The 12,935-nt window shown below is 41.1% G+C and overlaps 1 protein-coding gene across 1 annotated transcript; it reads left to right on the top strand.

Moving 5' to 3' along the window:
• Positions 1–417: 417 nt before the first annotated feature.
• LOC146693583 (polypeptide N-acetylgalactosaminyltransferase 17-like) lies at positions 418–12,153 on the top strand. Its single transcript, XM_085478611.1, has 7 exons — positions 418–819; positions 1,319–1,436; positions 5,181–5,366; positions 5,536–5,673; positions 6,018–6,113; positions 9,600–9,761; positions 10,751–12,153. Exons 1-7 carry the CDS (start codon positions 587–589, stop codon positions 10,883–10,885), a joined length of 1,068 nt encoding a protein of 355 aa, XP_085334737.1. The 5' UTR covers positions 418–586; the 3' UTR covers positions 10,886–12,153.
• The last annotated feature ends 782 nt before the right edge of the window (positions 12,154–12,935 follow it).

Below are 12,935 nucleotides of genomic sequence, written 5' to 3'. Positions count from 1 at the left end.
AAAGAAACCATGGAAAGAGAAGACAAAGGATAGCTGAAGCTGCATAAAAGGAAGAGCCAAGCTATTTCACGCCTGAGAAGTTTTAAAATGAGACACTTGAGGCTGTGGGATCAGGTTGAACGGATTTTATTTAAAAAAAAACATCACAAGCACACATAAAACACACACCAAAACAGGACCCCTCTTGGAGAACTTGTCGTAAAAGTAAATTTTTAGTAACCATAAAAAATGAAGGTTTTGTACTAATTCAAAAAAGCTGAGCGCTTGGTGGTGAACTGAATCAAAGGCTAAATACTGTCAAGAAATTAGCATGCAATGAGGGACCTTATTAACCCCGCTAAGACAACTGCCACATCCTGTTGATGTCTTTTTGTGGATCTCATTTTCGAGCTCAGTGCATAACTTAAGGTATACCGTGCAGTTCTCTCACTGCCCCCTGCAGAGCTCAACTCGGCTGAATCAAACAGAATTAGTGATAAAACTGGGACGACACAAGGAACTTTCTATTTGACTGAAGTGGATGAAAAAAGTGGTGCTCTTAAAAGATGTTATAAACTTTGTTTCTGCACAAAGTAAAGTCAACTAAATGTGTGAGTGTGTGTGTGTTTGCACTTTTTTCAGGTCAGAACCAGTTCTAGCTAGAATAAAAGAAAACCACAAGAGGATTATCTTGCCGTCAATCGACAACATCAAGCACGATACCTTTGAGGTGGAGCGCTATGAGAACTCTGGCCATGGCTACAACTGGGAACTGTGGTGCATGTACATTAATCCACCCAAAGAGTGGTGGGAGGAGGGAGACATGTCTGCACCAATAAGGTATGCCAGCTTCTCCCATTTAAACGTGAACACAGATCTCACACTTCTGAGATGTATTTTTTTCCACTTCTTTAAGATTTTCAATAAAACTGCCACCAAGTTCTTTTTTTAGTTTTGGGGAAGATTAGGGGAAAACAAGAAAAAAAGCTCCTGATGGGAAACCAGACTTCATTAAAGCAATAAAAAAATTACAGCCTAAATTAGAGAGTGGTGAAAATAGGATTTTAATTATCTGATTATCACCCATATATTTGTGTTAAATTGGATTTCCTTCCATTCTTTAATTAAAAATAAGAATAAATTGCATGAGTATGCACAAAAATGTTTAGATTTACCCTCCACATAATAGGCTGAAATATAAAGTGTGAAACTTTGCATAGTGGAGATTTGGGTTGTAGAAAAGTACTCCAAAATAAACATCAGATAAAGCCACAAAAAAACACATTCTGGTGTTTGCAAACGCTCAGTGTCACATGATAGTGTGTTTTCCTGGCTGCAGGACGCCTGCCATGATTGGATGCTCCTTTGTGGCCAATCGGGACTACTTTGGAGAACTCGGTCTACTCGACTCAGGCATGGACGTCTACGGAGGGGAGAACATCGAACTAGGCATCAGGGTTTGTGTGTCACCCAGTTTCCTCTTGTTCCTGCTCCCTCTTTACCCCTGTAGGTTTTAAGTGGAGCAGTGGCCACCGTAGCGTGGCACCACTGATGAGGCCCCATTAAGAGTCCTGGAGGACCAGTCCTGTGTGAGCAGCTCACAGCAGGGCAATGGAGATAAATAGGTCACGTAGAGCAGAGCAGGAAGGTTGGAGTTTGTTTCTGTACATTTTGAGAGATTGGAGAGTCTTTTGTTTTTCTGCAAGGTTATTAGATTTTTCCTGAAAAAATAACGTCAAACATTTTCACAACCCGAGTGTGTTGGCTTTTATCCAGCAAGCTAAACAATCAAATATTTTTAGAAAGACAAAAACGGTTGCCTTGTCTTTGAGTTGACTTGGTCATAACTTGAATCTGAAATGGAAAGTTCTTATATCTTGTCATCAAAAATATCAAGATTCCCCCCAAAATTAAGTCTAGATAAGTAAACGTGTACAGATGCAATAAAACAGCTAAAATTCAGCTTCAACGCACCTATAAATATATTACAACTGCTGGAGATGAAGTATTAGCAAAGACATGAATCTAGCCCACAATGTCACATCTCAAGAACCACATTTCTTTCTGTTCCTCTTTTACTACAAAGCAGTGGGACACATATCCAGAGTTGCCCTGCGACAACAACATTTCTACATTTCACTACAACCCTTACAAGAGGATTGTTTGGATGTGTCCAGGGAGAAGGCCCTCATTCAGAGAAACTCTTTCATAACAAGCACTTGAATCAATGACTGTTTGGGTTTTAACAGGATTCTTGGGATAATGAATGTTAAGCGGTAGATATCAGCACCTCTATGGGGCAATTTTGCATGGTTGTTGTCCAACATCTTTTACATGAAATCATAGTACTGCTTATTTATCTTAGAGTGTGGCAGAGAGCAGTAAAATGTTTTTTTTTGGCATACCCTCTGTTGGTTAGCACCCGTGTCCTTGGGTAACAGAAACACATAGGTTATCTTTAAAACCTATGTGCCCATTTTCTGTTTGTAGTGCTCCTTATCTGTGGATGGAACATGTTTCATATTGTTCCCAGTGTGAAGAAAGACTGACGGACCTACTTTTTATCCAGTAGGAATGTTTGTCAGGAGTGAAATAGGTTGCATCTGTGCAATTGTTTGGCGACCTGTCAGTTTGAAGTTTCTGTTACGCTCACATCACTTTGACGTGGGTTCAGATAGCTTGGATATCCATGTCTTCATTATGTTCACAGCAGAAGGCTCGTGGGTTGGACACACTCAGCAGATACTTTATTAGATACACCTTGTCAGTATTAGGTTGGACACTCTTTTGCCTTCAGAGCTGTTTTAATTCTTCATGGCATAGATTCAACAAAGTACTGGAAACATTCCTCAAAGATTGATCGTGGCATGATGGCCTCATGCAGTTGATGCAGATTTGTCAGCTGTGCATTCACGATGGGAATCTCGTGATCTATCTGATTGAGATCCCCTGACTGTGGAGACTTTCCTGTTAGCTCACAAGAGTAGCACCTGATATGGTCCTCTGCTGCTCTAGCCCAAATTCTTCAAGGTTCACGGTTCAAAGTAATGCAAAAGTGGTTTTTAAGAAGAAGTTATCTGTTTTACTGTTGCCTTCTTGTCAGCTCAAAGCAGTCTCTGGTCGGGTCTGGTATCAACAAGATATTTTCACCCAGAGAACTGTCTCTCATTGGATATTTCCTCTTTTTTGGACCATCCCTTGGGATAACCCTAGAGATGGTAATACAGAAATATCCTAGTAGATCAGGAGTTTCCAAAATACTCAGACCAGTCCTTCTGTCAACAACAACCATGCCTAACGTGTCTTAAATCTTCTTTCTTTTCCATTTTGATGCTCAGTTCTTCTGTGAGTACCCTGCCGAGATCCACTTTCTGGGTAAATTATTCATTATGAGAGCAGTTAATCTCCTTTTGAAGCTTGTGGATGTGCACAACAATTCTACCTAACAGTGAGAGGTCAATTCAGGGTCCAGTGGTTTGATCTCACTCACAGTCCTGCATGAATGAATTCACAGCACCATGTCCTGTTCTCATCTGTTCTTCAAGGGGTTTTCCTCTGAAGCCTCTGTGTTTGTTTAAGGGCTGTGTTTTTCTGTGGCTGGGATAGTTCCTAATTGGTCAGTTGCTGGCTTTGCACATTTGTTCTCCAAACCTGCAGAGGATACCTCAGTCTTGACCTGCTGATTTTGATGGCTATCATTGTGAATGAAGTAAGGATTACAGCTAGGTCATTGGATTCCACCACTGATCAACTTAGAGATTGTAGCTACATGATGCCCTTATTTGGGCATGTCCATTTTTCCTGAGGTTGTGTAGAAGCTTTTGGAAAAAGGGATGAGTACCACTGGCTGTTTCCAGAGAGGATCCTGGGAGGAAGTTATCTTGTTCAGCTTCCTATTTCTTCAATAGCAAGTCTGCTAGGTCAAAAAGCTCTTTTTTAAAGTTTTGCATTAAGAGCTGTTTCAGTAGCTCTAGATGCACCATAACATTGTTCTAGCCATTCTGATATCATTTTCAGCTCAGCTGCTGGGTGGTTTGTATGAGGAGATAATTGATTCAACCTTCATGCTCTGAGGTTTCTTTTCTAAACCACTTCACAAGCAGGTGAAGCTCTTCTGCTGCAGTTAATTCTTAAACCTTTAGCACCAAAAATGAATGATGTCCAGTAGTTCTCCACTTTATCATTATACTTTCTTTGACCTCTGTTAATGAGAAGCAACAAAAGGAACGAATCTTGGTCAGGAAGAAGAAATACTCTTGTACACATTTAAGGCTATTCATCATCTCTCTCCTCCATATCTCTCTGATCTGGTTCAGATCACTGCCCCATCTCGATGTCTTAGATCTTCTTCTTCCCTTTCTCTCTCCGTCCCTTCCCCCCGTCTTGCCACCATGGGGAGCAGGGCTTTCAGCTGCTCTGCTCCACGACTCTGGAATTCCCTACCTCCTGATTTAAGAAATATCTCTTCCATCTCTCTCTTTAAGTCCCAACTCAAAACTCACTTGTTGTCTTATGCTTTTATGATTGTGTAAACTGCTTGCTTTTATGCTTCTTTTTTTATTCTGTTGTTGTGTAGCTCTTGGGGCTATGCTAGCATTCATGTCTTATTGTTCTGGCCCGCTGTCCTACATCAAAGCTGGGAAATAGCATGGTGAACTGTAGAAGATGTTTTGGCCACATCTTCAAGCATGACTTGTGCTTCTGACCGTCTCTTCTTGTTGATCTTTAATGACATGCCTGGAATCATCATGGTGTATTCGCTGACTGGGAGAGTGCTCTGGATGATACGTTGTCACAGCAAACAATATAAGTAAAAAAACATGCATTTATGTATGTATACTCACAGTTGGAGCTTAAAAGTTAACCCAGTGCTGAAGTGCCGAAAACCTCAGCTCCTCTTGATGCCCCTTAAGGTTGGCTAGAAAAAAATGAATAAAAGCAACAATTAGATATTTTTTATATAACAGAAAACAAGAAGAAAAACCGAGAAGGACTTCTAAATGTACAGATTTAGCTTTCATTAGTTCCAGCACAAAGAAAACACGTCCTTCCAGGTGCTCTATGCTCCAGCTGTTAGCTGTAATTGACTTTATAAATCAGGACATCGCGGCGACTGTGCATCTGCCTATTTATATTTCCTGCTGCCCAGCAGCCAGCAGTATATTATTGTGAGCTTTAATTCATACTCCTACTACCCACAGGTGTGGCTGTGTGGAGGCAGTATGGAGGTGCTGCCTTGCTCCAGAGTGGCTCATATTGCACGAATGAAGAAACCTTACCACAGTAACATAGCTTTCCACACACGCCTTAATGCCCTGCGTGTGGCAGAGGTCTGGATGGATGAGTACAAGTCCAATGTCTACCTGGCCTGGAACATCCCCATGGAGGTGAGAACGGCATTTTTCTGCACCAAGACCTCTCTTAGAGAGGATGCTGTCAGTCATGCTTGTCTGTTTGTGACTATCAGATGTCCATGTTCAGAGCCAAACAGTTTTTCTTTTGGTTCCACAATTTATGTAGAGACTTTAGGCATAATAACTTCCTTTGCTCTTGCAGAACCACGGTATTGATTACGGAGACATATCACAGAGGGTTGCACTGAGGAAGAGTCTGCAATGTAAGAGCTTTCACTGGTACCTAGACAACGTTTACCCAGAGATGAGGAGGTACAACGATACGCTGTTCTACGGTGAGGTGAGCCATGAAGGACAAAGACACAGGAAAAAGTAAGTTTGTAGATGTAAGATCTGATGTACAAATTAAACCACTGAAATTAAATAAATGATACTTACACAAAGTCCTAAGAAACTTGTATCTCCTCCACAGACCAAAATATAACAAGAAAGCAGGGACTCAGACAGCATGTACATCCACATCTTCTCAGCTGTTAATAGAAAATAAATGAGATTTAGAACTTTGTCTGATCCACACTGACACATCCTTGTTTTTAGCCTTTATACATTTTTAATCGGTAATTATTTTGGGGAATATTCATATTTTATGAATTAAGTCTGACTCTTTTTTTTTGTGTATTTAAGGTCCGCAATTCTAAAGCAAGCCACCTGTGTATGGATCAGGGTGTGAAGGAGAACCACACAGCCACCCTGCACCCATGCCATGGGTGGGGTCCTCAGGTACAACACTCTTCCTCACCACCATACTAAAGAGTATACTCCATCTTTTTCCAGTTGCTTTGCTTTCTCATGAAAACATACAGTGAGCTTCTCCGGTGATGTGATTTGCAGCTGTGTCTCAATCACAGGCTCAGCTGAAATCCTCCAAGGAGCGAGTTCTGCTGTCAGAATAAAATTGTGTCTTGCACTTTTTGTGTTGAAGCCCTGAGTCAGCCAGTGTCAGCTCTTCATCCCTTCAGCCCTAAGGGCCTCTCTTTTTAGCTCACAGTGGTAAACAGGTGCTTTAGGCAGAAAGTCAAGGCTTCAGTGGTAAAATGCTAAAGGAGCTAAAATTTCAATTCAATTCTGGAAAAATGAGTGCCGCTGATAGGTTTGTAGCTTGAACCCATCCGCTGGAACGTTAAAGGCAATATAATTACACTGCAAAGCAAGACACGAAGTAGGCAAGCTTCATGTTACTCGTGCACGGGAGAGAACCGGACAATCGCCGTTCCTTCGCTTGGCCCCAGTTGCTCTCGTCCGTCCTCCCGTACCACTGTCCTTTTATTGAGGTTACATGAATATGCATAAGTTCGTTAACATATGACGTCTACATACACACAAAGAGTAATAAATTCAAATTCAAATTTTATTTGTCACATACACAGTCATACACAGTACGATATGTAGTGAAATGCTTGGACAACTGCTCGTGACCTAAAGAAAACAAAAAAGGAAAGGCTATGAATAAGGTAGGAAATAAATATGAAAAATTAAAAAGGGGTAAATTTAACTAGGAAGGAATAAAATATAAATTAAGGTTAAAAATGAAATAACTGTACAACACAAATTAGAATGAAGGGTAAATTTAACTGGGAAGAATAAGATAAAATATATAAATTAAAGTTGAAAATAAAATAACTGTACAACAAAATACACCAATACACAGTATAGAACTATATAAGAATGTATGAAGAAATCTAAATATAAATAAATATATACACAATAACAGCAGCTGTACAAGTATTAACCGGAAATGAAGAATATAGTGACCAGTGTTGTGCAAAAACAAAGTCCAGAAAGTCCAGTGTGTGTGTAAGAACTGTATGTGTGGGTCAGTACTGTGTGGTGGTGTGATTGAGAGACCGTATCGCCTGCGGGAAGAAGCTCCTCCTCAGTCTCTCTGTGTTGGTCTTCAGGGAGCGGAATCGCTTTCCTGACCTCAACAGAGAGAACAGTCTGTTGTTGGGATGGCTGAGGTCCTTCACGATCTTCCTGGCCTTGGTCCAGCACCGCCTGCTGTAGATTGAGTGCAGGTCAGGGAGCTCGGAGCGGATGGTGCGCTCAGCTGACCGCACAACCCTCTGTAGAGCTCGTCTGTCCTGCATGGTGCTGTTCCCGAACCAGGTTAAGATGTTTCCCGCCAGGATGCTCTCTATGGTGCACGAGTAAAAGTTCCTGAGCACTTTGGAGGGCAGTTGGAAGTCTCTCAAGCGTCTGAGGTGGTAGAGACGCTGACGGGCCTTTTTCACCACGGTGTTGATGTGACAGGACCATGACAGGTCCTGCGTGATGTGAACTCCGAGGTATTTGAAGCTGTCCACTCTCTCCACTGGGCACTCGTTGATGACGGGGGTCTGGTAGTTCCTCTCCTGCTTAGTGCTGAAGTCCACTATCAGCTCCTTTGTCTTACTGACGTTTAGAAGGAGGTTGTTCCTCTGGCACCAGTTCTCCAGATTCCTAATCTCCTTCAGGTAGGCCGTCTCGTTGTTATCAGAGATCAGGCCCACCACGACGGTGTCGTCAGCAAACTTGATGATGGTGGTGGAGCTGGTAGTGGCCACACAGTCATATGTGTACAAAGAGTACAGCAGGGGGCTCAGAACACACCCCTGGGGGGCTCCAGTGCTGAGAGTGGTGGAGGCTGAGACATGTCCGCCCATCCTTACTGCGTGCGTGTGTGTGTGTGTGTGTGTGTGTGTGTGTGTGTGTGTGTGTGTGTGTGTGTGTGTGTGTGTGGACTGCTGATCAAAGGGTCAAACATCCTTGGTCAGGAAGAGGGTAGCCTCCCCCTCACCCTAGATGGTTCATCCTAGATAACACGGTGAGGAAGTCCTGCAGTTCATCTAAACAAAGACTAGACTAGAACAGACGCAACTACGTTAATCCTACCATAAAACAATAAAACACGGTATGACCTCTCATGCTCCCAAAGTGCTGTCTAATACACACACAGTTTGCAGACTATCAAGGATCAAAACCTCTACCAATCTACAATTAATTACAAAACTCTAAGCATATATAAGTAAATATTTCTAAGCATAAATGACAATCAACAATACAAATCTAACAGCCGCATCACACTTTCTTCACAAGACATGCTTCAGTTGCATTTTTTAAAGTTATCCTTTTGATGGAACAAAAAGTCTTCAGTTTTTATTAGACCACCAGTTTTTCACACTTGCACTTCCACGGAGATAAAAGCGACCCCATGGTGTCTTAGCGTGGGTTCTCTCCAGGTAGTCCGGCTTCCTCCCACAGTCCGATGACATGCACGTTAGGTTAAATGGTGACTGGCTGTAGGTGTGTATGCAAAACAGATAAAGCACATAAGTGCATAAAATAAAGTGCGATATGAATATCTGTGAAAAGATGAATGTAACTTGTAGTGGTCAAAGATACTAGAAAAACATTTTAATAAATACTCTGTTCTTAAGAAGAAGCAGTGACATCTAGGGACCACAAGTGGGATTTTTTAAGATTTTGAGTCCAAACGCTGTTAAATCACCTAACTTTTGTATGATGTACTGCAAACAGGATGCAGTTACTCTGCAAAAAGACCCAAACTGGGCTGACTGGGTGGTTGATGGAAAGCTTTATCTTTATATCTTTTGCAAGGCATTGCAACCACTATTCATGCTTTGTTAGGAACAGAATGCGATATAAACAATTTCCCAATCAGTCTTTATCGTCAGCACACTCAAAGCCTCAGAGCTAGATGCAACCAAAGGAACTGTTTTATCTGCACTGCTAAAGTGGAAATTACTATTAATCTGAACGAAAAAGCTGAAGTGAAAGACACAAAGGTTAGAAAACAGAGCGGGAAGAATCTGACTCACTTCTGCTTTTTCTTTCTGTCAAGTTGAGAAAACTGCAGAATTTGGTGTTTATAAAATGTTAGGGCTATATGTGGGTTAGAACTCTGCTGAAACAACACTGTGATTAGCAGTGATGTACAGGAAAATCTTTGTGTTTAGCACTCAGTGAAGAACAAAGACATGTTTTGCCTCTCAGCAGTATTGGGAACAACACCATCCTCTTGTTCAAAGCAGCAAAAAAAAAACCCAACAGCTTGCATAATCAAGGAAAATTCCTGCCAGGTTACCTTCAACTTGTACATCATCACATACTTATTTCATCGTTAGCTAATAAAGAGAAGAGTATTCACTCAGCCAGTTCAGTAACTTTCCGTTTACTGTATGTGTGACGTATCTGTTTTCCTCTTAGTTAGGACGCTACACTAAAGAAGGTCAGCTGTTTCTGGGACCCCTAGGCAGCACTGGTGAGGACACTCGTTGTGTGGTGTACGATCAGATGAGCAACTTTCCTCAGCTCCTCAATTGTGAAAAGGTGACCAACGTGAAACAGAAGACATGGCATTTCTCTCAGGTCAGAAGTGTAAAGAAATCTCTTTTTCAATGATATAACTGAGTGTTTATAAGAGAAACTAAAATTTACTGGCATAGAGTTGAGAGGAAAAGTATCTATATGTCAGATTTTAAAAGGGACCTATTGAGCTCATGTCTGGGTCCATTCTTTTTTCTCTTGGACTCTAATATGAGAGTAGCTTTGCATGAATCTTCATTTCTCTCATACTCAGCATTGCTGCAGCCCCGTAGTTCATGCTTTATCTGACAGAACCGCCTTTATATTCCGAATACCTCCGTTGAAGCCACCTTTCTTTGTGTTAAAACCCTCACAAACAGAAGGTTTTAACACCAGTAGGACAGATCTGTCTGTTTGTGATGACTATATTAGGATATCATCTCTGCTATTACTGAAATCAAAGCAGTCTGGTTAACGGGGATTATTTGCACATAAATTGAGACTTTGGCTATGATTAATATGAACAATAACTGTTGTAAAATTATATTTATGCTAGAAAATAAGGGGTCCTCTTAAGACAACTAAACCCAGACTGCTTAAAGGGTAACAAGCGACTCAATATACCTTTTACTTTGGCATTGATTCTCTTTTTCTTTTAATGTGAAAAACCTTTTGTAAGTCAATTTTCTGTTGGTCTTTTAGTTCTGTTTGGGTAACCTTTAAAAACTAAAGAGTTACAGCCTGTAGCACGGGAAGAGGAGAGCTTGAACAGTGATGCTGCAGACCTTCTGCCACATCGATTCTTTGTCACACAGCAGGACAAGCAGTGAAGAGTCCTGCAGACGTAGAAGTCTTAGGGAAATAGGGAGACCTTACTTATTTTATATAGATGTAAGGTAAAAAGTTAGTGCCATTTGTTTAAGAAAGAGGTTGCAACAGTTCACATAAGGCCCGGTCTGGTTACATACTGTTCTGTCACCATCACGCATTGTTCACAGACCATCTGTGAAATCTGTTAAAACCAAAGTATTGTATCTCCTTCTGCCTTGCAGAACGAATCGATCATAAATCGGGCTACTGGACGCTGTCTGGAGGTGGTGCCGGCTAATGTTTACTCCGGCCACCTGCTGGTCCTGCAGCCCTGCTCGGGGCAGAGGTGGACCATCAAGAACACTATGAAGCAGTGATCGCCTGGCCAGTTTCATTGGGACCAATTACAAAGGCTATTTCCAAGAGCTGTCACCTGACGTTACCTTGGCCAGTGGACAATCAATGATGCGGGGGCTCCTTAGCTTTTGAAATAAGACTCAAAAATAGATGGCTTTAAGGAGACGAGTGATGAGGTGGTTTGGAAACAATTGATGTTTTTTTGTTTTTGTTAGTTTTTTTTTAAAAACATGGACATTCAACGTGGTGAAAGTTTAGCATGAGGACCATTTCTCTATATGAATTTTACAAACTTTCAATGTGATGTTGCCATAATTCCTGTGTGCCACTTCTTTACAGTGTTTAAGTTTTAGTAGACATTTAATCGACCAAAAGCGTGTTCTTTCTTATGTGAAGGGGAAAAAAAGTTTCCATCTTCCATCAGTCTTTCTGCAATATTTCATTCATTTTGTGCCACGGACCGGCCCTAAATAACTAAAATGTGTTCATAACACACGGGAAAAGACACAGGGGAACTGAGGTAACGATAAAAACAATAAATATGAACGATAAAACGAAGAAAAAAACCCCCGGTAAACCATAAATTGCACACCTGAACCTCAACACTCGCGGCCCGGTACCAAACGACTCACGGACCGGTACCAGTGCATGGCTCGGGGGTTGGGGACCGCTGGTCTATGGTACTTAGAAATTAAGGAATGGCTACTCGTGACAGGAGAAAATTTTACACAGTTTAGCAAAAATGCCTGAAAAGTGATTCTTATGTTTTTCAGAAAATTCAAATCCTTGTAAATATTTATAATTTGAAGAAAAATATGCTAAAAATATTACTTGGTGTACTTTTTTTTTCAAATCACCCCAACAAGGACTCTGGGCTAAATCTCACTTCTATGTTTTATGGATTCTGACTTTTATTGCTATTTTTCCACCAAGCATTCTGTAGCATCAGATGCAATATATCTCGTAGCATGAAGTACTGTAAGCAGTTGGGTACAAAGTTTCTTTGCGCTAAGTTAATTTATTTGGTTAACTGCTGTGTGCCATAACTACTGAAAACCTAGTCAAACATAGGAAGCACTTTTTTGGACAAAGGGTTGGAACATGAACGAGAGAGGAGGATTGAATCAGGAATGCACAAAAGTACCAATAGTGGAAATGCAGGAGGCCTTAAAGGCTGAAATTATTAACGTACTGAGATGTATATGATGTCATATATTAAATTGCATAAGTGTGATCAGCTGGATTTTTGCTCCCAAGATTGTCTTCCAATAAACAACTGGTTTCCTGGGTTGTGCTTTGTTACTGTGTTTTAGGATACATCTGCAGTCTTTAAATTTGTCATACTTTAATTAGTATGCTTATTTTTTTCAGTTTAATTTTATTTTCAAGCTTGTTTGTAATTTTTTGCTGCTAAACTCATGCTTTATTTTGCTTTTCTGGACTATAAATAAGGTAGAGACAGCAAAGATGAGCTACCATGCTGGCCTGCTCTCCTTTTAACTGCTCCATCCATTTTCATGGTTGTGGTCAAAATATTTTCGGCATGCTGTGAGATTAGTCCTCAAAATCATCCCCCAAAATAGACTACTTCAAAAGAGATTTCACCCTCAGCTTCCAGCTGCATGGCATCTGCTGTAACTTACACCAACTCGACTTAAGAGTACTTTCATCACATTTTTTATAAAAGCGCTTCTACACAATATTACCCAGCCACAAATAAAGCAGCCAGGTGGCCGAACATTAAAGGGACTGTTCTATAAATGACAAGTTATGGGTTCAATCCTGAAGCAACCATATGTCCTGTAAATAGTGTCCTTGAATCAGACACTGACCTCCTACTGCTTACTCTCGCTAAACTGCTCTGGATGAAGCATCAGCTTAAATGCTTAAGATGTAAATAAAACAGGAGGAGACTGCTGGGAGCACAAGGGCCTGTTTCTAGCAGAGAGGGGGAGAGAGGAGTGAGGCGGCTCTGAGGGACAGAGCCTGCATGCTAACATAACACTGAATGCTGATCAGACTCTTAACGAAGAGACTGCTCATCGTTCTCTGGCGTGAAATAGGATTACC

Source organism: Copadichromis virginalis, linkage group LG14 (genome assembly GCF_057382275.1).
Source record: "Copadichromis virginalis isolate Kocher_CV1m ecotype Utaka linkage group LG14, C_Virginalis_male_GT1.1, whole genome shotgun sequence".
NCBI lineage: Eukaryota > Metazoa > Chordata > Actinopteri > Cichliformes > Cichlidae > Copadichromis > Copadichromis virginalis.
Note: the sequence above shows the minus strand (reverse complement) of the source record. Positions and strands in the feature narration are given on the sequence as shown.

Coding starts and splice junctions, on each gene's coding strand:
- LOC146693583 (XM_085478611.1), top strand. CDS start 587: ATGTGTGAGTGTGTGTGTGTTTGCACTTTTTTCAGGTCAGAACCAGTT. Junction 1,437..5,180: donor ACATCGAACTAGGCATCAGG/GTTTGTGTGTCA, acceptor TACTACCCACAG/GTGTGGCTGTGTGGAGGCAG. Junction 5,674..6,017: donor ATACGCTGTTCTACGGTGAG/GTGAGCCATGAA, acceptor TGTGTATTTAAG/GTCCGCAATTCTAAAGCAAG.